Raw genomic sequence first — 26,517 nt, 5'->3', positions numbered from 1 at the left:
TGTAGAGGCCGAAAACCTGGCCCCAGTACCGGTTTCTGCACCTCCTAGTACTAATACTTTGGCTTTGAGTGAGCTGGTGCGCTCAGAAGATGTCCCTAAGCGTTCTGCACCCGTGGCACCGAAATCTTCCTGGATTCCCTCAGTGTCGATACCAAAGAGGAGGAAGAAGTCGAAGTTGCCTCATGATTTGCCGGTGGGGTCAATACCTTCCTCCCATACCAAAGAAGAAGAAGGCTATGTTGGTTCCTGCATCAAAGGCCCCAGTGACCCAGAAGCTTAAAGTGGATTTGGATAATCTTACACCAAATTCGTCTGTTTCAGTTTGGCCTAGCTCGCCTTTGGCTGAGAATTTGTGGGACTTGGCATCTGATCGGGCTCGCTCGAGTAGAGAACTCTCGATGGCGTCAGATGAGCCTGGGTACAGTTCCTCGGAAGAGGCCTATTCCCCAGCCAAGGCCGCAGAAGCCGCATTGTGGCTGCCTAGGCGCCGTTCGCCCCCTTGGAGGCACCAGGAGCGTGTCCCTCTTAGGGACTGAAGTGCCTGTTGGAACTCGAAAGAGCACTCCTCTGATTACAGACAAGATCGGGCCTGGGGACTGTTGTGAGCCCGCATATTAGGATTGGTACTGTGCGTTGAAGCACCGTTCTCCCTTGGGTGAGGTTGGTTGAGCTTATGGTGCTTGCCGCTGGGACTCTGGGTCGTGTTTTTGATACCAAATGGACTATCGATTGGACTATTTAAACTATGTTAGACCCTGATATGGCCCTTTTTACCTGGACGGTTGCACATATGGGAAACTTGGAGCTGTGCGGGGTTGGCGTGAGCCTCCCTCACACTCGGAAGCGAGGCCGCATTCCTGCTCACCGCAACGCTCCCCTTGATATTGAACGGAGCAACGCAACCCACCCTCTTCAGCGTTCATGCTACAACAGGCTGCGTTACCTGTCCAGGTACTGCCAGCAGAGCTTCCCGCTTCAGTACCGGACAACCTGGGAAGTAAACCGGGAAGTAAACTGGGCTCCCCTATGGGTTCGATGCCCTTGGCCCAAGACTCATTGGCTCATTCCGAAGTCGGACTATGAGAGTGATATTAGCTCTCAGGAATCTGAAGGTCTTTCCCAGGGTTGTCCCCGCTCGACATACAGTCGGATTCCAAGCCAATTTCCCCGCCAGACGACCTTAAACAGTACTCGGCGTATGTGGCCCGCATGGCTTCTGCCCTAGGCATGAGCCTCTGTATGCAACAGAAAGGAGAATTGGATCTGTAGTTCAGCCTTATCGATGTGGAGGCCGCTTTACCCCTCAACTCGGCATTATTGGGAGTCATGCGGGGTCATTGGAAAAAGCCAGCAACTCTTTCTCAGTCTAATAGGAGTTTGGAGAATTTTTATAGGGTGCAACTGCAGGATGATACAGCCTTTCTAAAAAATCATCCCACCCCCAATTCGATCGTCATAGAGGCATCTCTGCAAAGGATCAGGGGTCACAGCCAGTCAGCACCAAGTGACAAAGAGGGCAGAAAATTGGACTCCTTTGGGAGAAGGCTTTACTCGGCCTCAGCTCTCCACTTAAGGGTGGCCAACTATCAAACCGATAATGCCTGCTATAACCACTTTCTGTGGGGAAAAAAGTGGGCTCATTTTTGGACCTCCTGCTGCAGGACAAGCGGGATCCAGCTAAGGTGTTCTTCCACGAGACTATTCAGGTAGCCAAACAGGAGCTCTACTTGGCTAGGCACTTAGTGGAGTGCACGGCCAAGGTGATGGCCACATCCGTGGCACTCAGACGACATGCTTGGCTGCGTTAGTCTGGACTGACCTACGAGGCCTGTGCTAGGGTCGAGAACCTGCCCTTTGAAGGCTCTAGCCTCTTTGCGGAGTAGACGGATGACACTCTCCAAAAGGATCAGAAGCTGAGGAGCATGGCATGATCCATGTCATATTTGCCCGTGACGACCAAACCACAGAAAACTTCCAGGTGGTCCCCTTATCAACCACAGAAGATGCCTTCTCAACAGCAATCTCCATCCGAACGTTCTTTTCGTGGCAACACGTTCCAGTTGAGATACAAGTCGGGTCTCCAGCCTAGTAAGACTGCCTTTCAGAAACAGCACCCGAACACCTTCCAAAAGAAGCAATGACTTGAGGCACTTCTGGACTCACCTGGCGCTATTTTCGGCAAGCTGGGACAGAGTGACCATGGACCAGTGAGTCCTTACAGTCATACGTTTGGGCTACACCCTCAAGTTCTGCGGGATTCCACCCGTGTCCGGGGTTGTGACTACTCCGTGCACTCCGAAGTTGGACCAGGAGGTCGCCGCTCTCCTGTTCAAAGGATGCGATCGAGAGAGTCCCGGTTTTTATTCCCTGTACTCTTATTGTGCTGAAACCAGACGGTGGTCAGCGTCCTATCCTGAACAGGCACCTGTTGTACAAATGTTTTCGGATGCTGTCGGTACTGACCATTATGACCGTCTTAGAAAAGGACATGTTGATGGTCTCCCTAGACTTGAAGGATGCATATTACCACGTCTCAATATGTCCTCAGCATCGACACTTCCTGCACTTCCAGATTGGGGGGATCCCCTATCAAAGCCTTGCCGTTTGGTCTCACGATGGCGCCGTGGGTTTTAACAAAATGTCTGGCCTCCATGGTGGCTTTCCTGCAGGAGCAAGGGTTGCAGGTACTGTCACTTGGACGGTTGCTTCATCCTGGCGAGCACCAGATGGGCAGTCCTGGATGCCCTCGAGATGGTCGTGGATATTCTGGGCTTCCAAATTAATTTCAAGAAATCTCAGTTGGAACTGACCTGTAGAATACAGTTCATAAGGCTGATATTTGATACGACCTTGGAAAAGGCTGGAGGCCCACAGACTATGCACTAGGTACAGCGCCTATTGGGGCATATGGTGGCCACCATGTACGTTCTGCCTCAAGCGTGCCTTTGAATGCTCATTATTCAAAGGAGGTTCTTGGACGTATTCGATCCCCATAGAGATCCGGGCTGTTTGGAACGCACGGCCCCTTCCTGGGTCCGGGCGACTGTAGTTTGGTGGGCCGGGTTTTGACATCTAAATGTCGGTGACTCCATCCAGGCTCCCCGATCTCGATGGGTGATTACAACCGATGCGTCGGAGCTTGGTTGCGTGGCACACCTGGAAGGGTTTTGGCTGAGCAGACATTGGTCCCCCAGGGAGAGCACCCGGCACATCAACTACTTGGAATTATTAACCATTTTCAATGCTCTGAAGGGGTTCTTGAATACAAAACTTCCAAAACTAATAACTCTGTTCATAAATAATCATGAAATTAGTAATACATATATCCAAGATTTGAATCCAAGGATTGTGCCATACACCACCCAAAAGCTTTTATATGGGTATGAGAATAGGTACTACACAAAAGATAACCCCATACATGCTCAGCATGTTACTAGGTAGAACTCATACAATAAACAGTATCCACTAAATGGATCAAATAGCAAATATTCACCACAAGGAATCTACAATGATAATATGATGTCCATCCTGTTGCATACACAAGGTATTTCCAATATTTCAAATACATATAAATTTCACAAAGATGATTCCAGGATACAAGTGATAAAGTAAATCCTTGCTAGTGAGTCCTTGTAAGTCATAGTCCTTGTTGGTGAATCCTTATCCAAATGGACAATACGACGGAAAAGGCCTATGTCAAATCGATAGGGCAGCACGTCTTCGAGGAGCCTTCTGTTCATGTCTCTGGACCTTTGGCATTGGTGCGTGGCACATTGGTGCGTGGCACATGCGGTGTCACCTCAGGTGGTCTATATACAAAGTTCCCTGAATGTCCAGGTGGATACCTTGAGCAGGATGATGGTGGTCTCCTATGAGTGGGCCTTGGACTGACATGTTCTCAGGGACATATTTTTAAAATGGTGAGTCCCAATGTTGGACCTTTTTGCTTCCCGGGACAGTGCTCAATTTGCCCTCTATTGCTAACTACCCCTGCTAACTGGGCAAAGAGGCACCTTTTACCATGGTGATTCTCTTTATTTAGCAGGGGGAGAGTAACTGGCCCTGTCCACCCCAGCACAATACTTCCAGTGACTGTTGCTGGTGTCTATCTTATGTTTCTTTTTAGAATGTGAACCCTTTGGGGACAGGGTTCCATCTTATTTGTTTGTTGTTTTTCTGTGTAAACCACCCTGAGCCATTTTTGGAAGGGCGGTATAGAAATCAAATTCTTCTTCTTCTTCTTCTTCTTCTTCTTCTTCTTCTTCTTCTTCTTCTTCTTCTTCTTCTTCTCCTCCTCCTCCTCCTCCTCCTCCTCCTCCTCCTCCAGGGGAGGGGAAGGCGAGGGCTAATTAGGTGATGCCTTCGCCCTATCTTGGATGGGCCCTCTACTGTGCGTATTTCCCCCATTTCCTCTCATTCCGAGGGTGCTACGCAAACTGAGGGTGGATTGGGCCAGGGCCATCCTGGTAGCACCGTGGTGGCCCAGGAGGCCCTGGTTTCTGGCCCTGAGGCGGGTGGTGGCGGATTGGTTGCACCTTCCTGCCCTTCTGGACCTGCTGTCACAGGAGGGGGGACAGGTACTCTACCCAGATGTTTGGCCCCTTCATCTGATGGCCTGGAAGGTCCTGCCCACTTCCCACTGAGACTCAAGGAACTCCTATGATCACAAGTGGACTCATTTCTGTTTGTTTGCTTCTTTGCATGAGTTTAGTGCATTTAATTCTTCTGTACAAGATATATGTGCAGATCTGCTGTCCCTTAGGAAGTCTGATTTAAAGCTTTCGTCCCTTAAGGTACATTTGGCTGCCATTGTGGCACATTCCCCGATGACCCGGGCTTCGTGTTTTAAAGACCTGGTGGTTAAGAGTTTTCTCAAGGGTTTGTCCCATGTTTTTCTGGACAATCCTGTCATGTCACCAGCCTGGGATCTGTCTGTGGTTTTGGCTGGTCTGCTGTGGCCCCTCTTTGAGCCTTTGGCTTCAATTGAGCCCCGACCCCTGACCTGGAAGGTCGCCTTTCTGGTGGCCATTACCTCCGCTAGGAGGGTGAGTGAGCTGTGGGCCCTGAGGATTGATCAACCATACTTTCAGTTCTACAAGGACAAGGTTGCACTCAGGCCAGATGTCCAATTCCTTCCTAAAGTGGTCTCTGTTTCACCTTTACCTGTGTTTACTTTACCTGTGTTTTCCTGAACCCTTCCGCAGATGTGGAGCGAAGGTTGCATCATTTAGATGTTAGAAGGGTGTTATATGCTCAGAGGTCCGCTGAGTGGAGGAAAACTCCTTCCTTGTTTGTTCTTTATGTAGTGGTTAGAGTGCTGGACTAGGACCAGGGAGACTCAAGTTTGAATCCCCATTCAGCCATCATACTTGCTGGGTGACTCTGGGCCAGTCACTTCTCTCTCAGCCTAACCTACTTCACAGGGTTGTTGTGAGGAGAAATAGTTGTTCTCCAATATACTTTCATGAAATGAACATTACAAGGAAGCCTGGAACTCGGTGCTAGGCTCGGTAAAATAGACCATTTGGTAGTTTAACCCCAAGCCATGACTGTCTTTGGGGAGAGGATGTGAGAGCCATATTTGAAATACTTTGTTTGCAAGGAAGTGGCAAACTTTTACAGTCAACATAATGTACCTTCAGTGCTCTTTCTGTTGTTGGGCAGCAAGAGCCTATACTTAGCAGTTTACCATCAATAACATCTGTTCTGGATGGCACTTTGCAGAGTGTTGTGGGGGTAGCCAGATACGAAGGATTTATTTCAGTAGTTCTAGTATACTCAGAAATAGATCAAGGTTCAGTTGAACAGTGGTAGATACAATCAGTTTATATTTCACTGTATTGTGAATATATAAGTAGCCACAACTGTTGTCTCTCTTTTGATGCAAAAATGAATTATTCTATTAAGAAATAAAACACACTTGTCATTTCTGTAGGAAGCCTTATATTAAATTGTGCCTTGCATATTGTTTTCCTCAGACATAGGCTCACCCATATTAACCATCTCACCTTGGTTTCCCCCCCTATCTTCTAGGAGACAAAGATGGCAGCAAAGTGACCACAGTGGTAGCAACTCCTGGACAGGGTCCAGACAGACCTCAAGAAGTTAGTTACACAGACACCAAGGTAATAGGGAATGGATCTTTTGGCGTTGTGTATCAAGCCAAACTCTGTGATTCAGGAGAGCTGGTTGCCATTAAGAAAGTTCTTCAAGACAAGAGATTTAAGGTGAGAAATGTGTGGGAGGGGGAAAATAACACTTTTGATGTCTGACTTCTATGTCATTCTTCTTTTTTCACTAATGTGTGTATTTTGTGCATTGATATTCCAGCATTATGTTGTAACTGTGTACAAAGTAGCTAGGGGAAAAGTTCAAGTCCTGATTTAAAAACGTATTTCTTTGGACCTTATAGTTGGTCTGTGATGATAATTCATTAACCAGGGCAAAATAATTTTTTGTTACTTGCTTAGCTATTTCATTTTTATCATAAAGAATTACTTTGTTCTGCTTCTCAAGAAACCTTGAAACATTCAGATATATTAATCGTTTGCATGGATATTAATTTGAGCTTTAGAGAACATCGATTAATCTAACACCAGGTTTCCAATGAGTACTTCAGATGTTTTCTTAGTGGAATTAGAACTACATAGTTGCTGGTTATAACTGTTTTAAAAAGTTAGAAACTTTTAGAAACTTTTTTTACTATTTTAGAAAAATAAGTGTGTGATACTTTGTTTCCTTAGCACAGGGGTTCCCAACAGGATGTACTCATACCTCATGGGGTACTTGACAGACTCCCAGGGGGTACTCAGAACTCTCTTTTCTCCCCATGCTGCAGCTGTTCTGTTTGTACCTCATCTGAGAATTGCTGGTTTGAAGCTGACATGTTCTTAGTGATGTGTCTACTGCAGAAGGAGAGCAAGAGGATGAAGACCCTCTTTCTCTGCTGCTTGACTGACAGGTTTAGGAAAATTAGCATTCACATAGAGATTTCAATAAGATTGCTTATTATGTGGATTTGAGCCAGTGACTAGTAGTGGTCTGCCTCTCTACCTGTAACATTTAAATTTGTGTGTTGATGTGTGTATATATGTGTGTGTAGGCATGCACACGCATACTCAAATTTAAATTTAACAGGTATGAGATGAACTACAGTTACTGGCTATATTCCGATTAAGTTACTCATAAGCCATTTGATTGAAAATAATGGGCCTATTAACTTCAGTGGGTGTACTCATGAATAACTTAATCTGGATGTAGGCTGGTATAGCCCGTCTCATAACTGTGTGTTTGCACACTTGTGTACATGTTCATTTTTGTGCCCTCTTTCTCTCGTACTGAAATTTGTGACGAAGGGGTATGCTTGTTATAATTTTTTTTTAAATTTAAAAAAAACATTGGGAACCCTGTCTTAGCAGAAGATCTACTCTCTGTTCTTGGTTTGTGTCAAGCTGTATTGGGATGGCAGAGGTTGCACATTCCAAACTACACCAAAATAGTATTTTTATTTCAAAATGTGGATTTTTGCTTGTTTCTTGCTATACTCCTGCAAAGATTCTCAGGAAGGTGCGCAGAGAGCCCTGAAATGGGCCGAAAACAGCCCTAACTGACATGTGGGTGGCAGGAGGGCCCAAGGAAGGTGGTTTCGCCGCCTCCACTGCCATCCCTGCCTTGGTCTCCCCTCTCTCATGCCCTGCTGGTCGTGTCTCCACTCCACCACTGGCTGTTTCGGCCCCCTGCCCAGCCTCCCCCCCCCAACCTTAAGGGAGAAAGGTCTGCAAGGGTGAGCCTGGCTGTCCATGCAGGCTGGATGGGAAGCTCTCACTTTTCTGTTTTCCTGGCAAAGAGATTTGGCAGGGCAACATAACCGAGGCTGGTGGTTGGCTGGCCTAGGCCGCCATGGCGATGCTGCTGCTCTTCCTGGAGTGCTTCCCAGCGGGCTGGAGGAGTGAGGTGACCAGAGGGAGGGGAGGAAGCAGCAATTGCGGCCCACACTCATGCCGTCCTCAGTTCTGAGGGTGGACAGCGCGCATGTATGTATGAGTGATGGTTCCCTTCCCCAAAAGAGCTCACAATCTAGAAAGAAACATAAGGTAGACAGCAGCAAGAGCCACTGGAAGGTTGCTGTGCTGAGATTGTAGAGGGGCAGATGCTCTCCCCCTGCCTAATATAAGTAGGCATAAAAATATACTATTCCTTTTAAGCAAGTAGAAGTATGTCATTGGACAGGCCTTGACAATTTTTTTAAAATCTAGGAGCCAGTCCAAATATTTAGGAGGCAGAAAGTGGACACTTGACAGAATTACTGGACTGGATGGATATTTTGGAGGGGGAGGGTAAATGAACTTTTCTTTGCTTCCTTAAAAATAACCTACTTAGAACTTAAACAGGGCTGCCTGGAAAAAATAAATATTTTATTAAATAATTCAATCTCTGAATCTCCAAGTCTAGCCACCACAGTTAAATTTCTAGGCACCATGGCTCACTGGTGCCTGTGATTTCTCAAGTCTGGTGCATGGAGTTATTCCCACTTTTTCTTTGTAGCCTTTACAGTTATGCATGTGAACTCTGTTCCTGCATAGATCAACATTTCAGAAACTTCTAGAGTTTAGAAGAGCCTTCCTATCCTGCCTTTGTGCAGGTAAACCCTGGTTCTACATGCTTCGAGGGCAGGGTCAAGATTATCTCTAGTTTTGTTGTTGTTGTTATTGTGCCTGCAGCAAGATAGAGAACTGTCTCTCGAGTTTTGGAAAGCTCTTGCCTTTTTTTAGTTGCTCAAGACCTTTGTGTGCCTGAAGCACAGGGCACCAAATGCTTCCCCCACCTCTCCTATATGTGACTGCACAGAAAACCACTTAAAAGCACATCAATTACAGGCAAGAAGCCTCATGACAACCCTATGAAGTGAGTTATGCTGAAGAGAATGACTCTCCCAAGAGCACTGATTGTGCTTCATGACTAGTTAAGCAGGAATTCAGGTTTCCTTGGGGCCCAATTCAGCATGCTCTCCACTTTACCATTCTGGATCTCCACGATGAGCTAAAGTTCATCTTAAAATAAATTCCCTTTTCTAGAAATGTTTTACTTGATGGCCAATGAACTTGCAACAAGTAAATGGGCTTCTTGAACTACCGTACCCAACAGGTGGTTGCTAGTAGAGGGGAAGGTATTGAGTAGAGTGTCACAGGGCTCTGTCCTAGGTCCTGTGCTATTCACTATTTTCATAAATGGCTTGGAGAAGGTAGTAGAGGAAATGCTTATGAAATCTGCAGATGACACATCTATCTATGGGGTTGCTAATGCCTTAGAAGGCAGAATCAAGATTCAGAATGATCTGGACAGGCTTGAACATTGGGGCCAAACCAATAAGATGAAGTTGGAGGCAAGTGTAAAATGCTGCATTTGGGTAAGAAACATCAAATGCATAAGCATAGGATGAGGGTGGGGGACCCTGGCAACAGTACATTTGAAAATAATCTAGGTGAATTTGTGGACAATAAACTGAACATGAGCCAGCAGAGTTATGCAGTTTCAATAGGTGACATACTATGGAGTGTTGCACATTAATGTTTGCACAGCTGCAAAGAGAGTTGTTGCACAAACGCAAAAATTGCGCAGATTGTGTGGTGGTTATATATAATGGCTGCACTGTCTGCAACTTCATCCATGCAGTTTTTGCACTTGTGCAACATTGCTCTTGTGCAGTGACTCAAATTTATTCTACCATGCATGTAACATCGTGAGGTCAGCCACTGCAAACTTAGGCTGCATTCACAGAGGTGTAGTGCCCAGGTCATGAGCAGTAATCAGTCTGCTCTATTCTGTGCTGGTCAGGCTTCTGCGTGAAGTATTGCGTCCAATTCTGGTCACTGCATTTTTAAGGAGGACATTGATAAACAGAAAAGAATTCACAGGAGAGCAACAAACCAAGTCCTTTGAGGAATGCTTAAAGAAGCTGGGTATGTTTAGCCTGGCGAAGAGGAGACTAAGGAGAGATATGAAGCCACCTTCAAATATCTGAAGAGCTGCTGCATAGGAGGAGCAGACTTGTTCTTTGATCCTGATGGCAAGATGAGAACTAATGGGTTGAAATTGGGAGTTTATCTAGGCCAGACGTTAGGAGGAATTTGCTTAATGGTATGAGCTGAACAAAAGTGGAATAACCTGTGCAATGGAGGACCCCTTCATGGGAGGCTTTGAGACAGAGGCTGGGTGACCATCTGTCAGATGCTGTAGCAATTTCTTGCACTTAGCAGGGGGTTGGACTAGAAGAGCTTCAGGGTCCCTTCCAATTATATAAAATGTGTGGTTACATGGAGGACCTAGAAGATGGGTGAGCAACCTGCTTTTTTCAGATGGTATCAACCTAAGTGCATCCATTAGATTGTGTTACCAAATATGTATGAATATTCTAGAGAAATAAAAACGGCAGGGAATTTTAGTTAGCTGTTATTTTTGTATTACTTCTCAGTTTTATTCTTAGAGGCGAGATGATGTAGACAGATTGCTCTTTCCTATTAGCTGTCTGAAATATTAATTAGATTTAACTAGTTTAAGTGAACTGATGGACATTAGCGTAGCTCTGTGACATAGTTTGCTGGGCTTGGGAATCCTCCTGAAGATCATTCTGTGCAGCCTGTCCATGCCAAGAGACTTGCTTTAAGTTCTCATTTGGGTGCAGCAGTGTGGGTGTAGACAAAATGAGTCCTACAGGGAAATGGGCTTTGAAGCTTTAGGAATTGACTGTCTGAACTGTCTGCCCAGAAGCCAGAGAATGGAGATCATAAACCAGAGTTTAATGTTCCAAAACAAACTGTAAGAAGAGAGCTTCTTAATTCTGTAGCAGTTTCAGTTCCATCTCCTCCCCCTCAACTGTGTTGTGAACTGATGCAGAAAGTGAGATGCATTACACGCATGCCATGCTACACTTTCTAAGATTTTATAAGCTTCCTTGAAAGCAAAATATAGGTTAGCTATGCATAATGCTGTTCTCAAATCCTTTGTTTGCAATCTTCATATACACTATTTTGACAACAAAAGTATCTAAACCAGCAGTTTCCAAGCTGTGCACTGGGACACACTGGTATGCCATTAAGGAACTGCTGGTATGTACAAGGGGGGGAGGGGAAGAGAGCTCCTGTGAGCTTAAGGCAGAGCAGTCCACCCACTACACCTCTTATCTGCATCACCTTCTGCTCTGGGCTTGCCTCTTTCCAATCTGGAGAGACTTGTGCAGAAAAATGGATAGGCTCTTCTGGGAGTAATTTTTTAAACTTTCTCAAAATTAAAACAAAATGAAACATTTTCAAGTGTGAGAGTGAAATGTGTCGCTAGTCTTTTTAATTTTGAAATGAAAAATGCTTGTTAAATATTGCTTTAAGCTAATGAGCCAGGCTGGCATCGGGATGGCATCCTTAGACCACCAGAAAGTCCCCAGTGCCCTAGAAGAACCCACAGTTGACAGGAGCCCCTTGCTGCTGCTGCTGCTTGCCATTTGCTTGCCATTTTGCTTGCTCACCCACTGAGATGAGTGAGTGGTGAGGAATGCCCACCACTGCTCACTTACCCTCTTGTGAGGATTGAGCCTAATCTCAGTCTCAACCCAGAGGCAAGAGGGCAGGAAAACAAGCAAATAGCTGCAGGTGTTGCTCTTTCTTGCTGCTGCTGCTTGCTTTTGTGCTCACTGACTCTGTAGGGGAGGAGATGGGAACCCAAGTGCATTTTGCCAAAGGCCCCCACCCGCCCCCGAACCTTGAGCCAGCAAGACAGCACCTTGAACCTGTAAAGAGCAACATCATGATGATGAAATTGCCACTCAGCTTTTCAGAAGGTAGCAACCCAAAGAGACTAATATAAATGTCTTCCATTGTTTTAAGAACATGCTCCTTGTGTTCATGTTCTTCTTTATCTGTAGCACCAACAAAAGCCTGCTCTATGATGCACATGTTAGAGCAGGAATGGGCCAACTTGGCCTTCCCGCTGTTGTTCAGCTACATCTCCCACCATCCCCAGCCACAAAATTGTGACTACAGTTTTGTCATCTACCATGTATGGGGCCTGCAGTTGGCAATCATTCAGCAGGGATGATCTCTGGTTCAATCCCGGCATCTCCAGGTTGGACTAGGAAAAAGCCTTGTAAGAAACCCGGGAGAATTACTGCCAGTCTGTATATACAATACAGAGCTAGATTAATTGATGGTGTGACTCATTAGAAGGCAGTTGCTTATTTCTTGATCCCTGCTACAGTCATAAGCATATTGTGGAACAATAGGGAAAATACCCACTCCTCTTAACCACCCTGATTGTGAATGCAATGAATAAATAATAGCTGTTAATTAAAACAAGGTGGGGGGAAGAAACAAAACAGGATGGGCGCAAATTAAACATGTTAAGCACATTTCTCAGCTACTGGGTGAGGACGTCTCACATTGGTTATCCTCCCCAGCATGCTCCAGATGGGCAGGACATACTTAAATTAGCCAAGAAGCCTTTAAGAGGCCCAGGAGGATAGCCCCTCCCAGTTTTGTTTGTCCTGCAGAGCTCCAGAGTGGACAGAAGATGCTGCCTTGCTTCTTTTCCTCGCCTATATCTTTTGCTAACCATCCTTCCTTTCCCCAACTACCTCGTTTTCTTATCCTTCTATGCCTAGGGGGGGAAATACTCTCCTCTGCCTTCTCCATTCTCTTCCCCTCACTTCCTCTCCTCCTGTCGATTGAGCCTAAGAGATCAAGCATACTGCATGTGCTAATGCTGAAGGGGAAGAAAGCGGCGGACTCCTTCCAAGCTGACAAGCCCCATCACTATTGAGTGATGGTGCACGCCGCACAAAATGCCCTGCCATGCACCACTGTGTCCTCGATGGGTGTGGCTACAGGGAGCAAGAACCATAACGCACTACCAGGTCATCAGGGCGCCTGCCTAACAGCGATCCAGCCAGTTTGGAAGCGTGATCACCTGACCTCCCCCCCTCAACAGGCCTGTTAGCCCTGATATCATGGTGCTAGAGGAGGCCGTCGACAGCACACCCGACAACTTGTGGCCTGGGCCACTTCCGGCCAAAATGCCTGGTGCACGCGGGAAGGATGCCGGTGTGCCCGCTTCAAGGAAACCAAAACCAACACCTGAAGAGAGGTTGAGTGACATGGCCATGGGTTCCTCTCTGCCTGTGAACCCAGCCGGCTCCCCAGATGTTCAGGGCCTGGAGAAACTTCTTCTCCTCGTTCCGCTGAGAAGGGCGAAGGAGAGGAGGCGATAAGGGAAGACACGCTCCAGCAACCGCCTAGCCAGCCACAGAGAGCACAGATGGAGGTCCCACCAATGCGGGCCAGCCCTTTCCTACTGGTTCTGGTGAGTCTGGGGTCCTTTGGGCCAACAGTCCCTAGTGGTCCAGTGTGCCCCTTACCTCCTGCAGGCCCTGCCATGCCAGCCCTACCTCCAGCGGGCCTTGCCATGCCAGCCTCGCCTCCCACCAGGGAAAGTATCTGAGCCATGGTGTGTTTGGTTTTCTTCTCTTTTAAACCAGACACTTTAGAAGCATCTCCCCCCCCCCCCCGAAAGTGCGGTAAACGCAAGGATCAGTCCACCTCCTCCTCTTCTCAGGACTCATACTCTTCTGAGGGGTCCTCGGAGGGCCCCCACCACCACCATTAAAAAAAAAAGTTAAAAAGGAGCCATAAGCATAAACACTCCAGTAAGCCCAAGGGAAAGAAATAAAAAAAGTCACACCAAAAGCGCAAACAATCTTCCTCTGAGTATTCATCTATGATTTCAGATTATGACTCCCCTGACCCTCACCCAGGCAGGCCTGTGGAACCCCTACCACCACCGGGGCCATCGACTCCCCAGGAGGACCCCATGGGATCAGGGCAGAACCCCATGGAACCAGACACAGAACTTGAGTCCTGTGAGGAGGGAGAATGGTCGGATAGCCAACAGGCAGAGCCCTCCACCCACTCACGCAGGCTTTTTCCATCAGAGGATTTTTCTAATTTATTCATGAAAGCCTTACAGACCTTAGGCCTGAATATTGAGGGCTTTCAGGGGAATGCTGCTCATTCAAGGGAATCCTTGGTTCTGCCCACCTCATCTTCTCTGGATCTGTTGTTTCCACTGCCAGAAACTTTTGCAGAAGTTCTAAGATAGGAATGGCAAACTCCTGAAGTACAGGAAAAAACCACGACTACACTGGCTAATAACACTATGGTTTCGTTCCAACAGCAGCAACTTTATTCCCGATACCTCCTGTTGATTCTCACGTGGCCGCTCTCTCATCTGGTGCCATACTGCTCCAAGATGGAGACTCTGTGCTCAAGGATCCCACTGAAAAGAAGCTTGAATTCTAACTCAAGAAGAACGAATGCATTTCATTGTCAACATGGGCCTCCATAGCAGCTTCTATCCTTTCCAGGGCATCACTTCTTCAATCCCTGCCACCGGATCCACCTAAACAGAGACAGATCCTATTAAACATTTAAAAGGCCCAAGCATTCATAGTGGATGCAACTTTAGATGCTGTATGCTTGGGGCACGCGCCACAGCTAACAACGTTGTGACCAGGCACACTTTATGGCTTAAGCATTGGCAGGTTGACACAGCTTCCCGCTCCAACCTGTCCTCAGTTGCGTACACAGCTCATAAACTTTCTGGGGACGAGGCCTTACAAGAGATGAAGGACAAGAAGAAAGTGCTCCCTTGATCTACTCACACGGAGGACAAAAGACCTAGCAGAAGGTTCAGTCAGCCCTTTCGGGCTTCCTTTCATCCCAGAGACGGACATGAGACCTCAGCGCACCAACTGGAACAGGCCTCGCTTCTACCCCAAGGCTACCACCACAAAACAGCAATTTGGACAACAGTCTAAGCCTCAACAATCATCCTGACACGCTGGGGGTGGGAGGTCGCCTGTCCAGCTTTTTCCACTCCTGGGAGGCCTCCATCTCAGACAAATGGGTCCTGGATACAATTCTCCACGGTTGCAAGATAGAGTTGATCTCCCATCCCAGGGACAGATTCCTACCCACACCTCGTTCCAAAGCTCATCTGAAACACATGGCCCCACAGCGAGCAATCAACCACCTCCTCACCATTTTGGCAATAGAACCAGTTCCTCCTCATCAACTCCGTAGCGTAGACCCTACAACATGGAGACCTTCTGGCATCAATCGACCTCACAGAGGCAAATCTTCATGTTCCAATCCACCCACGCTCCTGCCGTGTCCTCCGTTTCTACTACCAGGGAGACTACTACCAGTACACAGCACTGCCATTTGGTCTATCATTGTTACTAAGGATCTTCACTAAAGTAATCCCCCCCCTCCCCCGGTGGCCCACTTCCAGCTGCAAAAGGTCAGACTCTTTGCTTAGCTCAATGATCTCATACAATCCAGAGACTCCGCAACACAAGACGTAAACAGCACCACGGCTGCACTATCTTCTCACATGTTTCTAATAAACGCCGCCAAGAGCCACCTAACCCCCTCCACGCAGTTCCAACACCTGGGTGGTCATAGGAACACGACAAGACAGGCTCTTCCTCCCAGAGGAGAGATGAGACAAGATAATGACCTTAGCCAGGTCTCTATTGTCTCTCAGGACAGTATCAATCATGACCCTAGCACAACTTCTGGGTCTCATGGTGTCTACCTTGGAAGCTCTCTCCTGTGCACGCTTCCACTTCCGCTCTCTATAGTGGTTCCTCCTACCTCACCAACTGGAGATAGCGCAGAAGCGCCACACAAGGGTAATTCTACCTCCACCAGTCAAGGAATCTCTGCATTGGTGGATATCGCCTTCCAATCTGACTCAGGGCTGGCCCTTCCTGGATCCCCCCCAGAATAATTGTCACAACAGATGCCAGCCTCCACAGCTGGGGAGCACATTGTCTTTCCCACTCAGCACAAGGCACACAGACTACACAGGAAAAATGGCACAGCATGAACTGGCTGGAATTGAGGGCCATACATTTAGCACTGCTGGCTTTCAAAGAGCAGGTCCAACTCAAGGATGTCCTGATCCGTGCAGACAACATGACAGCGAAAGCCCATGTAAATCCCACTCCTCCCACCAAGAATTGGCTCTATTAATGTGTTGGGTGGAGAGGCATCTGTCCTCCATCATAGCCCACCACGTCAGTGGTTCCCTCAACATGCAAGCAGACTGGCTGAGTCGCCAGGAGTTTCACCCAGCAGAATGGAAGCTCCACCCTCAGGCCTTCCATCTCCTCACCAAAGCCTTGGGTCATCCGTCGATGGATCTCTTCGCATCTCCCCTCAACACCCAGCTGCCTCATTTCTTCTCCTGTTTTCTGTGTCAACAGGCAGAAGGGGTGGTCGCCATGTCAGCTCCATGGCCCTGGGAACTGCTGTACACCTTCCCACTGGTACCGCTCCTCAGCAGACTCCTACGGCACATCTGACTGAGGGGGGCCCAGGTGATTCTCATAGCTCCCTACTGGCCTCGCTGCCCATGATTCACAGAAATCCTCCACCTGGCAGTGTATGGTCTGTGGTTCCTCCTGACAAGGACCAATCTCCTCAGTCAAGGTCCAGTCCTCCATCACCAGTCCAGTTCAAGCTTGCCGCATGGCGACTGAATGCAACATACTCGGCCGCCTTGGATATGACAGACAAGTACTAGATACACTCTTGGCATTCAGATGGTCACCCTCCAACCGTATCTATCAATCTACCTGGTGCGTTTTTCTTCGTTGGTGCAGACAATGCGACCTCTCAGCGATACCGTGCAAACTTCCTGAACTACTTCTGTTCCTCCAAGGTGGCCTAGACAAAGGGCTAAGCGCAAACACCGTAAAGCGACATGCAGCAGCCCTTGGATTTCTTCTCTCGCCTTTCAAAGGAAGAGGTCTGACCGTGCACCCACACCTGAAACGCTTCCTGAGAGGGGCCACATTATCATCTCCTCTGGTGGTCTACAGGTTCCCTCCTTGAGACCTTCACAAGGTCCTTAGGGACATGCACCTCCCTTTGAACCATTGCGCTCTATCTCTCTCTTTATCCTGTCCATGAAGCTAGCTTTTCCTAATATCTATCACATCAGCTAGGCGAGTCTCCGAACTCAGGTCCCTATCTGTCAATCCTAGATTCTGCATATTCTCCTTGGATTTAGTTACTCTGATATCAGATCTACTACCAAAGGTGGCCTCAGTATTCCACAGTTCTCAGAACCTTGTCCTACTCTCCTTTTGTCCCACCCCGTCTCACCCAAGAGAGAAGGAGTGGCACAAGTTAGATGTTCGCCGATGCCTGAAAACTTGCCTGTCTCGGACCTCCTCATTTCATTCCACAGAAGCGTTGTTCGTGTCCTTCCTGCCATCCACAGTGGGTCAACAAGTCTCGATATCTACCTTGGCCAGATAGATTAAAGCCTGTATTTCCCTGGCTTATGAAGTCCAGCATCTGTCTACTCCACTGAAAATTACAGCTCAATCCATTCGCTCAGCAGCCACCTTGGCAGCCTTCTCCACAAACGCTCCACTGGAAGATATATGCAGAGCGGCAACATGGTCATCTCCTACCACGTTTATGAGGCATTATAAGCTAGACCTAATGCACTCATCTCAGGCTGCCTTCGACAGGCGTCTCCTTCAACACTTCCTTCCTTCCCAGTAGCCCATGTCGCCCTCCCTCCCAGAGTCTTGTAGCTGTGGCATGTCCAACGTGAGATGTCCTCACCCAGCAGCTGAGAAAGGAGCATTGGTCACTCTCCATGAAGACTTCTTTTTGCTGTTGGTGTTGAGGACATCTCAACCCATCAGGGGCTACTGGTCTGTATTTTGTTTACTTGAGTTTTTTCATTGCTAACTTAATTTCTTATGGATTTTCTCCTCCTAGAAGCTTGGCTTAACTAACTAAACTGGGAGGGGCTATCCTCCCGGGCCTCTTAAAGTCTTCTTGGTTAATTTAAATACATCCTGCCCATCTGGAGCATGCTGGGGAGGATAACCCATGTGAGATGTCCTCAACACCAGCAGCAAGAAGAAGCCTTCACAGTGAGTGACCAATGCTCCTTTAAAAAATCTTATTTAAAATAAAAATTAAAAAGCTGACTTGTACAAATCAATGAAAACAGAGCCCTCTGTCAAGCACATTGAGTTAAATACTCCTCTTTAACTGTGAAAGAATGAACCACAGGTGCGGTGGGAGGGATCTGAATTTTGAGGTGAAATATAATATGACATAATGCTGTAGTTACAACTGGATCCCAAGCATTGGAAGTCATCACAGTTGCAAAGTTCTAGGTGTTGCTATCCTGTTTCTTACGATTCTCATCCATTGAAGCCATCTCGGCAGTCTTGTAATCCTGTTTGATGTCATCTAACCACCTGAGTGTATTCACTTCTCAGATTATGCTGTACCAACCAGCAGCATTGTTACTAGCTTTCCTTAGAGAAATGTTCTGCCTGGTTTTACCAGCTGGAGAGTTCTTGTCATTTTCTCTGTAAGAAGTACAAATTTCTTGGCAAGTTCTAGGCACTTCTGGAAAGTTCTAGGCAAGTTGGTAATTGTGTTTAGATCAGCTATTTCTTAGTTCAACAGAAATCTACTACACAGTTCTCTCTAAGCAGTGATAATTCTGGAGTGGCAGAATATATGTGGGCTGCATGACCAAACAATGTTTGAGCTTTTATATGTAAAATCATTAAAGATTGCCTATTTTTTGGGAAATATCTCTTCAAATATTGCCCTCTCTTTTTTCCCTTCCAGAATCGAGAGCTTCAAATCATGAGAAAGCTCGATCATTGTAATATTGTCAGATTGCGCTATTTCTTTTACTCCAGTGGAGAGAAGGTAAGTTTAGAACAGCATTCGGGAAGCAAACCTTTTGGGTCTGGATGGTGATGGATGGAGTAGATGATTTTAACTGTTTGCCCTCCTCTTCACTGTTGCTGCTTGTTGCACTCTGTAGATCTGGCCCAAGAGGCAAAGGGTGTCTGAGGAAACAAAACAATAGTGAGGAGGAGGAGTTGAAGGAAAGACTTTGCAAGAACAGAAAGCAGGGGTGTTTGTGGCTGCACCTGTACTGACTGTGAGGCTCAGCTTGGCATCATTGGGGAAGAATGGTTAATAGGGAAGCAGCTAATGCACCTTACCCCTTGCTTCCCAGGGATGCTATGTTAATCTCTGTGCTTTGATGGTAGACAGAAGCTAAATGAGGTGGATAAATGAACAGATAGTGACTGTTCATCAGTGGGCTCCCACAGGTGCTGAGGCAGGTATGCAGCCATGCTGATGCCAGGCCTGAAAGTGCCCCAAAACATTTTACACTCTGTAATAGGTATTGAAAAATAATAGGTATTGAAAATGCACACGTTTGGCTGTGGTGCCTGCATGTAAAAGAATCATTCTGTGATGCCTGCACATAAAAGAATCATGCTTATGAAATGCACATGCCTATAGAAATGATAGATAACCTTTTTTAATGGTCAATGATCAATCTTAAATGCACTACATATAGTTATTTTCAAAAGCTCAGGTAGCCCTCGCAACATGTATACCTTAGGAGTTTACTCATTATATGCCTTTATAGAAATATTTCATTCAAGGCACAGTTGGTCTTCGTTTGCCAAATATAATTGCAAATGGCATTTGTGAATCTTTATAACATCATGCATCAGGATACATTTGTAATGCTAGTTCTAAACCAGTGTTTTTCAGTCTTTTTGGAGTCAAGGACTGGGTAAATTCTTCATGCGGAGTTTCAAGGACAGCTACATTCTTCATGTGCAGTTTCCCGGACCAGCACTTAGTAAAGGGGTTTCAAGTTTATCTGTTAGTACTATACTACAGGCGTGCACAACTCAAATGACCTGGTGGGCCAAAACTGACCATGACTTGGCTCATGGGGGCCGAGGTCAATTTTTAGGGTGCTGATTATTAAAGTAACACTTAATATCAATCAATTAAGTAAATCAAAGTAAAGTGAAATTAACTAAAATGAATTTAATCAAAATTTAACTTTTGACGTTCTGGAAGGCCAAGATTAATAAAAATAAAAATAAAATAAATTGAATTAAAATCATAATAAAATTAATACAATACAATCTGTACAAAATACATAACAATAAAATGCATTGTTTTTCCTTTCCACCTCTGCCGAATCATCACACTTAACACGGAGCACTTCTAAGGGAAAAAATTAGAGAAGTTTTTCTCTTAATTTTGGATAAGAAGATTATACTTTGATCCTTCACTACACAGGCTTTTATAAGAAGGAAAGATTGGAGTGAGGCAGGGAAAGAAAGAGGAAAAGAATAGGGTAGGCTTGGCTTGAGAAAGAGAATGGGGCAGGCTTGGCTTGAGAGAGAGTGACAGAGGGATAGAAAAATGAAAAGGGGATGGGGCAGGCTTGAAGGGAGAGAGGGAGAGAAAGAAAGAGAAAAAGCTAGAAGAGATGGAAAGAGCTTGGCTTGATGGGTAGCTGCCTAACGAAATGCGAGATGCCTGGATTTGCCCAGGGCGACGTTTTAGAGCTCATCATTTGGGCTGGGTTCAGGTTACCAAGAGCAAGTAAGAAGCCTTTCCTTGGGGGCTAATTCCTTTGTGGACCAACCCAGTTGCGGCTTGCCCACTGCTCTCTGCCCCTCTCCCTGGGCAGATGTGTCAGGTTTCCATCGTTGGTGGTTGCTGAACACCTGTACACCTGATTCAAGTCCCTTTTGTACGGCACAACTCGAGCTGACTTGAACCCATTGATCCCAGACAGCCTGCTTACTTTGGCAATAAACTAAATGCTGGGGAGCAAGTGCCAGCTCGCCCACGGATCCGTTCGTTCTGCAAACTGAGAATGCGCACTGGATTATCACTTGCCTCAGAGGTGGCCAGCGGAGGTTCCTAACCCAACCCCCGTTGCAATTCCTAGGAAGTAATAGCCTCACAGTAAAAGAGCCAGGATTGCTATGTTGCTTGTCCCAGTCAGTTGCCAACACTCTTGTCATAAACTGTGGCTATATTCATCAGCTGCTCCCTAGGCTAGGTAAACAAAGCTTGCACCGATGGAAAGAACCACCTCACTGCACCGCACTTTGCTCTGTTTGCTTCTTGCCTTCCCCTGCCATGAACCTCCATGTATTTTTTAAAATTCCAATGCTGAGGGGATGGCTGGGGATGGCTGCCGGGTGTGGGGTGAACCAGTAGTCCTTCTTACACACACACACACCCTCGCGCTGCGAACCTCCATGTTATTAAAGAAATTTCTACAAGTACCAGCCGCTGCGTGGCCGAGGGAATGGCTGTGGAGTGTGAGCCAGTAGTCCATATATATACGGGGTGTGTGTGTGTGTGTGTGTGTATGTGTGTATATATACACACACACACACCCGCGGCAGATACCAGAGCGATGCCGTGGCCTGCCGTCTGGCCTGGTGCAGCTTCCCAACTGCGAGGTGCTGTGCAGACGTGCAGTTGCAAAGTGATGCCGGGCCAGACGGCAGGCCATGGCGTCGTTCTGGTGTCCGCCGTTGGTGGCGGGGTGTGTGTATGTGGAAGGACTACTGGCTAACACCCTCCCCCCCCCCACACAGCCGTCCCCTTGGCCACGCGGCGGCTGGTATTTGCGGAATTTTTTTTTTAATAACACGGAGGTTCGCAGCGCGGGCAGGGAGGTGTAAGAAGGACTGCTGGTTCACCCTACACCTGGCAGCCATCCCCAGCCATCCTCTCAGCATCGCCTCGGCCGTATGGTGGCTGGTATTTGAAGATATATATTTTTAATAACACGGAGGTTTGCAGCAGGGTGGGTGTGTTAACTCCCCAAGGCACAGACCGGCACTCAACTCGTCGTGAACCGGCAGTTGAGAAACTGTGTTCTTAAACTGTTTGGTTGCTTCTTTTGTCCTCCCATATTATACTTCACAATGAGTGTTGTGTTATCCCAGAAAGTTTTTGTTCAACTCTTTTGCTCTTAGTCTCTGTCTCTTACATATGGCGTCAGCGCTCTTCTTTTAATTTAGTACTTGAGGAAATACTATAACCATAGTTTTTTGTTGTTGAAACAGGGTGCTTTTTTAAAAAACCCATCCAGAGAACAATTGTTATGGGGTGGCCAATAAATAAGTTGTGTGTGTTTAAAAACATTTTCACTGTGTTGAAATATGAGTCAAAGTTATCAGATTGGTTATCTGGCTTCATTTGCATGGGGGAAAATGTGCCATTCAGCATGAAGTGGCATCTACAGAGATGATTTGGCCCATGCAAACATAAATACACTTCCTGGTATATTGTGTTATGGTGTTTAAACTCCGTGCTTTACGCATATTGTGATTCAACTTAAAACCGACCAACTAACCTAAACATTTGTACTTTGGGCTTCTTGTAATTTTTCTTACACTCCTCTTGTCCCCCTCCCCCCACCTTTTTTCTTCAGAAAGATGAGGTATACCTTAATTTGGTCCTGGACTACGTTCCTGAAACAGTATACAGAGTTGCCAGACATTATAGTCGGGCCAAGCAGACACTCCCCATGATATTTGTGAAGGTAGGTAAAATGAATTAAGACGCTTGATTGTTGGTGGTTGAAGACTTCAGACACATGACAGGATCCCAGTGCCTTTGTGGAGGAGCACCCTGCTCATGCACAGAGGGATTTTCTTCTAGTGATAGTTGATTGCTTCTCGTATAGTACTTCTCGTATATAACTCTGGAGGGACCCTGATTGTAGGTGGTGGTGGAGGGCCTTTGATGGACTGCTACTGGAAGGCAAAAGCTGAAAAGTACTGTGTGTGAGCAGAGCACTTGCTTGTATACTGCTTCTGAATCCTGGCCACAAGAGTGTTCTGTCCTTGAAAATGAAGTTCACACCTGTGCAAATGAGGGCTACTGTACATATTATGGGTTACCTTCACGGGTGGTTGCAGAGGGTGAGGGGAAGTGTACATGGCCACATGTGAAGGTTGAACGCATTTTTGGTTTGGGCAAAACATATACACGGTGGCAATGAGTTCCCAGGGTATGAAGCAAAGAACTGAAAAACAGGTTGCTTCCTGAGATATCCCAGCTGTATTGATGAAAAAAGAGAAGCTGCAAACTGCACAGGAATAGCCTTTTAGATAGGGGTGTGCACAGAACCACCACACTGCGGTCCGGCACTGGGGTGGGGGGTCGCTTTAAGAGTGGTGGGAGGGTTTACTTACCCCTCCCACCGCTTTCCGCTGTGGCGCCGTAATTAGTAGAGTAATTGGGGCGGCAGGATACCTCCCTGCCGCCCCTTCCCCGCTGCGGCTCTGCAAAGCTCCCAGTAATGCTTTGCGCATGCGCACATTGTGCGCACGCTTCACGTCACTGACGTCCCTAACCCTAACCGGCTGGCGGGCGACGGCGGCGGCAGGGGTATTGGTAGTTTTGGTGGATAAAACTACCACATAACCACACATAACCACATAACTACCACACAACCACATAAAACTTCACGTCACTGACGTCCCTAACCCTAACCCTAACCGGCTGGCGGGTGGCGGCGGCGGCAGGGGTATTGGTAGTTTTGGTGGATAAATCTGCCCGTGGCAGGGGGGGGCGGTGGCGGGGGCGGCTGGTTTCCAGCGCCCCGTTAGTCTGTTAAATATGGGCGCTGGAGGGGGCAAAGAGGCGGGAGGAGTAAGCAAGCCCTCCCGCCCTTAAAGCAATACCCCCCACCCGGACCCGAACCAGCAAGGGCCGAACCGGTCCGGCAGTTCGGCCATTCTTTAGAATGGCCGCCGGAACGGTTCGGACTCACCCCTACTTTCTCTAACACCATGGCAATGGGAATTGGCCCACCATTTCTCCAGCGTACAGAAAAATCTGTATGGCAGCCCTTGGGTTCTCTTTTCCAGCCTGCAGCAAAGGCTTCCCAGCATGGTAAGAGGCGAAGGCTCTGTCTTCCCCTCCCCGCTTCTTCCATGGAATTGTTGTTGCTCACTTGCCTTTTTTTGTGGGTTCACAAGAGAAAGGGGTGTGTGTGAGGGGAAAAAAGATGTCTTTGTTGGTCATCATCTACATAGCCCAACAAGAAGGGCTATCTCGCACTCTCCTCCGAAACCAAGCAGCAGCAATCACATGGAAGAACAACAATCACATGGGGGAAGATTTGCTTTGCTCTTATCCACAGGAGAAGGGCAGGGCATTGGTAGCCTCCTGTAGCCCCCACCCCCAAATGGTGCCCTGATGCTGTTTTGCTGACTGAGGAAATCTAGGGGCCCAACCACAGGGTCAAAATGCAATTCAGAAGCAAGAGTAGGTGAGTACCTAGGCAGAAACTCCTGGATTTGCTCGGCTCTGCGTTGTTGTCTCCTGCCCTTATTGATGTGGGGGAGCAGACTGAGAGCAGCTCATGAGAGCTTGTTGCTTTCACTCCACCATCCTCTTCCCTGGGGCCTTGTGACCAGGAAGTAGACATGTCCACGCTTTGGCTTCCAGGTTAAAGAGCTCAGTGTTCAATCCAGACTTTCCCCTTTTCTGCCCTTCTCTCTCTCTCTCTCTCTCTCTCTCTCTCTCTCTCTCTCTCTCTCACACACACACACACACACACACACACACACACACACACACACACACAATTTCTCCAGCATCTACTTGCACATCCATAGGAAGGGTTGTCATGTTGCCTAGATAACCATGCTTCTGAAATTTCCTTCCCTGCAGAGCATCAAAAGATTATTTCATAGTAAACTCCATCTTCCCTTGCATGTTTTTTGTATTATGTGTGAGGAAGTGCAAAGCAACACTGTAAACTGTTTTGCAGCTTTATTACTCCTTTTTAGGTTTTAGCTAAAGAGAGTCTATCGAGCTGTAAAAAATAAAATGCTCTTCGTAACAGGGCCAGAAAAATTGAATTTATTTGATTTGATTGCTGCTGTCCTGATGCTGATTTTATTGGTTTTAATTATTTTGATGCTGTTAGTTTGTTCTCTAGTGGAAGAAGTGTGGGGGATAGAAATGTTTGAATAATAAATATATATGTTGTAGAAAAAAAGCATTACTACAAAGTGTTGCTTTTAACCACATTATATGCATTTTTGTTGTCCTGCAGAATTGAATGTTTGTGTCGCTTTTTTAATATGGCAAGTGTGCATTATACAATTTCTTTGTTACAGTTATACATGTATCAACTATTCCGAAGTTTAGCCTATATTCATTCCTTTGGAATATGCCATCGGGATATAAAACCACAGAACCTTTTGCTGGATCCTGACACAGCTGTCCTGAAACTTTGTGATTTTGGAAGGTAAGTCTCTCTGTAACAATCTGATATATTTGGATATGACTGTTGCACATAATTTTGCACAGTGATATATACACTGGACTTCGTTTTTTGGTAGGCATGATTACTCTGGTCTATATAACAAAACTTCTGCCATTTTAATAGTAAACTTTGTTTTAGAAGCCAGCAAAGCAATTAGTCCTAATTTTGTGTGAGTTAAATTTCCTGTTTGAATTGTTTGTCACAGGGAGCACAAACTATATGTTTTGTGGATTTTTCAGGCCTACACATACCCCTTGGGACTTGGTTTAAATATGAATAAACTTTGTTATTTAGCAGAGGTGTGGTTACCCAATTATACTACTTAATAGTCATCCATTATTGATGGATTGATTTAAAAATCTAAAAACCTTCGGTTTAAGATGAGACCTAAGGTGAGCCCTAATTTTATATATACCGTAAAATATGGTATTGAAACTTACTGTGATCACCTTGGCTCCTGTCTCATACTACTTCAAACACCATTGTATATTTGAGAATTACTTAAATGTACTCTGCCTTTGAGATTAGTTCTCTATGTACTCACACTTTGCCATCTTGTTGATGTCCACATTTGCACCAATGGAAATATATTTACCCCCAAATTTTAGAACTATGCCTTAAGTAACTTCTACAACTTCAGCAACTTCTTCCACGTGGATTGTGTGCAATTCACACTGTTAGGTTTTGTATGTGAGCAGAACCTCACATCAAAATCTTCTAAAGTTTCACTCAGTGACTTTTGGTGGGAGCCCCTTTCCAATCTCCTCAGTCTAAAAAGGTTATTTTTCATATTTTTCTCTCTGCTTACTTAGACTTATTTTCTTGTTTTGTGTTTTTATTTGATTCTCCCACAACCCCATCCCATTTCTTTCAAAAATATTTTCTTCAATCTCGGGTGAGCACTGTTTTTATGTCAGAGTCACTTTTAAGAACTGTGTTGACTTTGGATGATTATGCCAAATATTGGTCTGCCTAGGGGAAGGCCAGTGAATGGGTGTTTGGCTAATTTGTCAGGGCTCTTCTAGGCAAGCAGATCAAAATTGTGCATCCATACTTCAGTTTGTCCTTTGGGAGTGAGTGTTTATTGGTCACAAATATATTGGCTAAATTTAAGCCCCATGGGTGAGCCTAATATCTGTTCATTGATTCCTGCAGCTGAGTCCAGCTCTGATATTTTAGCTCTGTCAATGAAAATGCTGGCGTCTGGCGATGCCAGTAGGTCCTTGAACTCAAAACTGCCTTTGGTACCAAAAGTGCGGTGGGGTGGGCAGTGGGGTGGGGGGG

General features: G+C 46.4%; 1 protein-coding gene across 3 annotated transcripts in view; it reads left to right on the top strand.

Moving 5' to 3' along the window:
- Positions 1–26,517, top strand: part of GSK3B (glycogen synthase kinase 3 beta) — a 156,081-nt gene that overhangs the window by 59,076 nt on the left and 70,488 nt on the right. For all 3 annotated transcript variants that reach the window (XM_053292761.1, XM_053292760.1, XM_053292762.1), the window contains exons 2-5: positions 6,034–6,227; positions 18,723–18,806; positions 22,381–22,491; positions 25,085–25,215. In XM_053292761.1, coding sequence (XP_053148736.1) covers positions 6,034–6,227; positions 18,723–18,806; positions 22,381–22,491; positions 25,085–25,215 — 520 coding nt within the window. The remainder of the gene's footprint in view (positions 1–6,033; positions 6,228–18,722; positions 18,807–22,380; positions 22,492–25,084; positions 25,216–26,517) is intronic.

Source organism: Hemicordylus capensis, chromosome 2, assembly GCF_027244095.1.
Source record: "Hemicordylus capensis ecotype Gifberg chromosome 2, rHemCap1.1.pri, whole genome shotgun sequence".
Classification (NCBI taxonomy): Eukaryota; Metazoa; Chordata; class Lepidosauria; order Squamata; family Cordylidae; genus Hemicordylus; species Hemicordylus capensis.
Note: the sequence above shows the minus strand (reverse complement) of the source record. Positions and strands in the feature narration are given on the sequence as shown.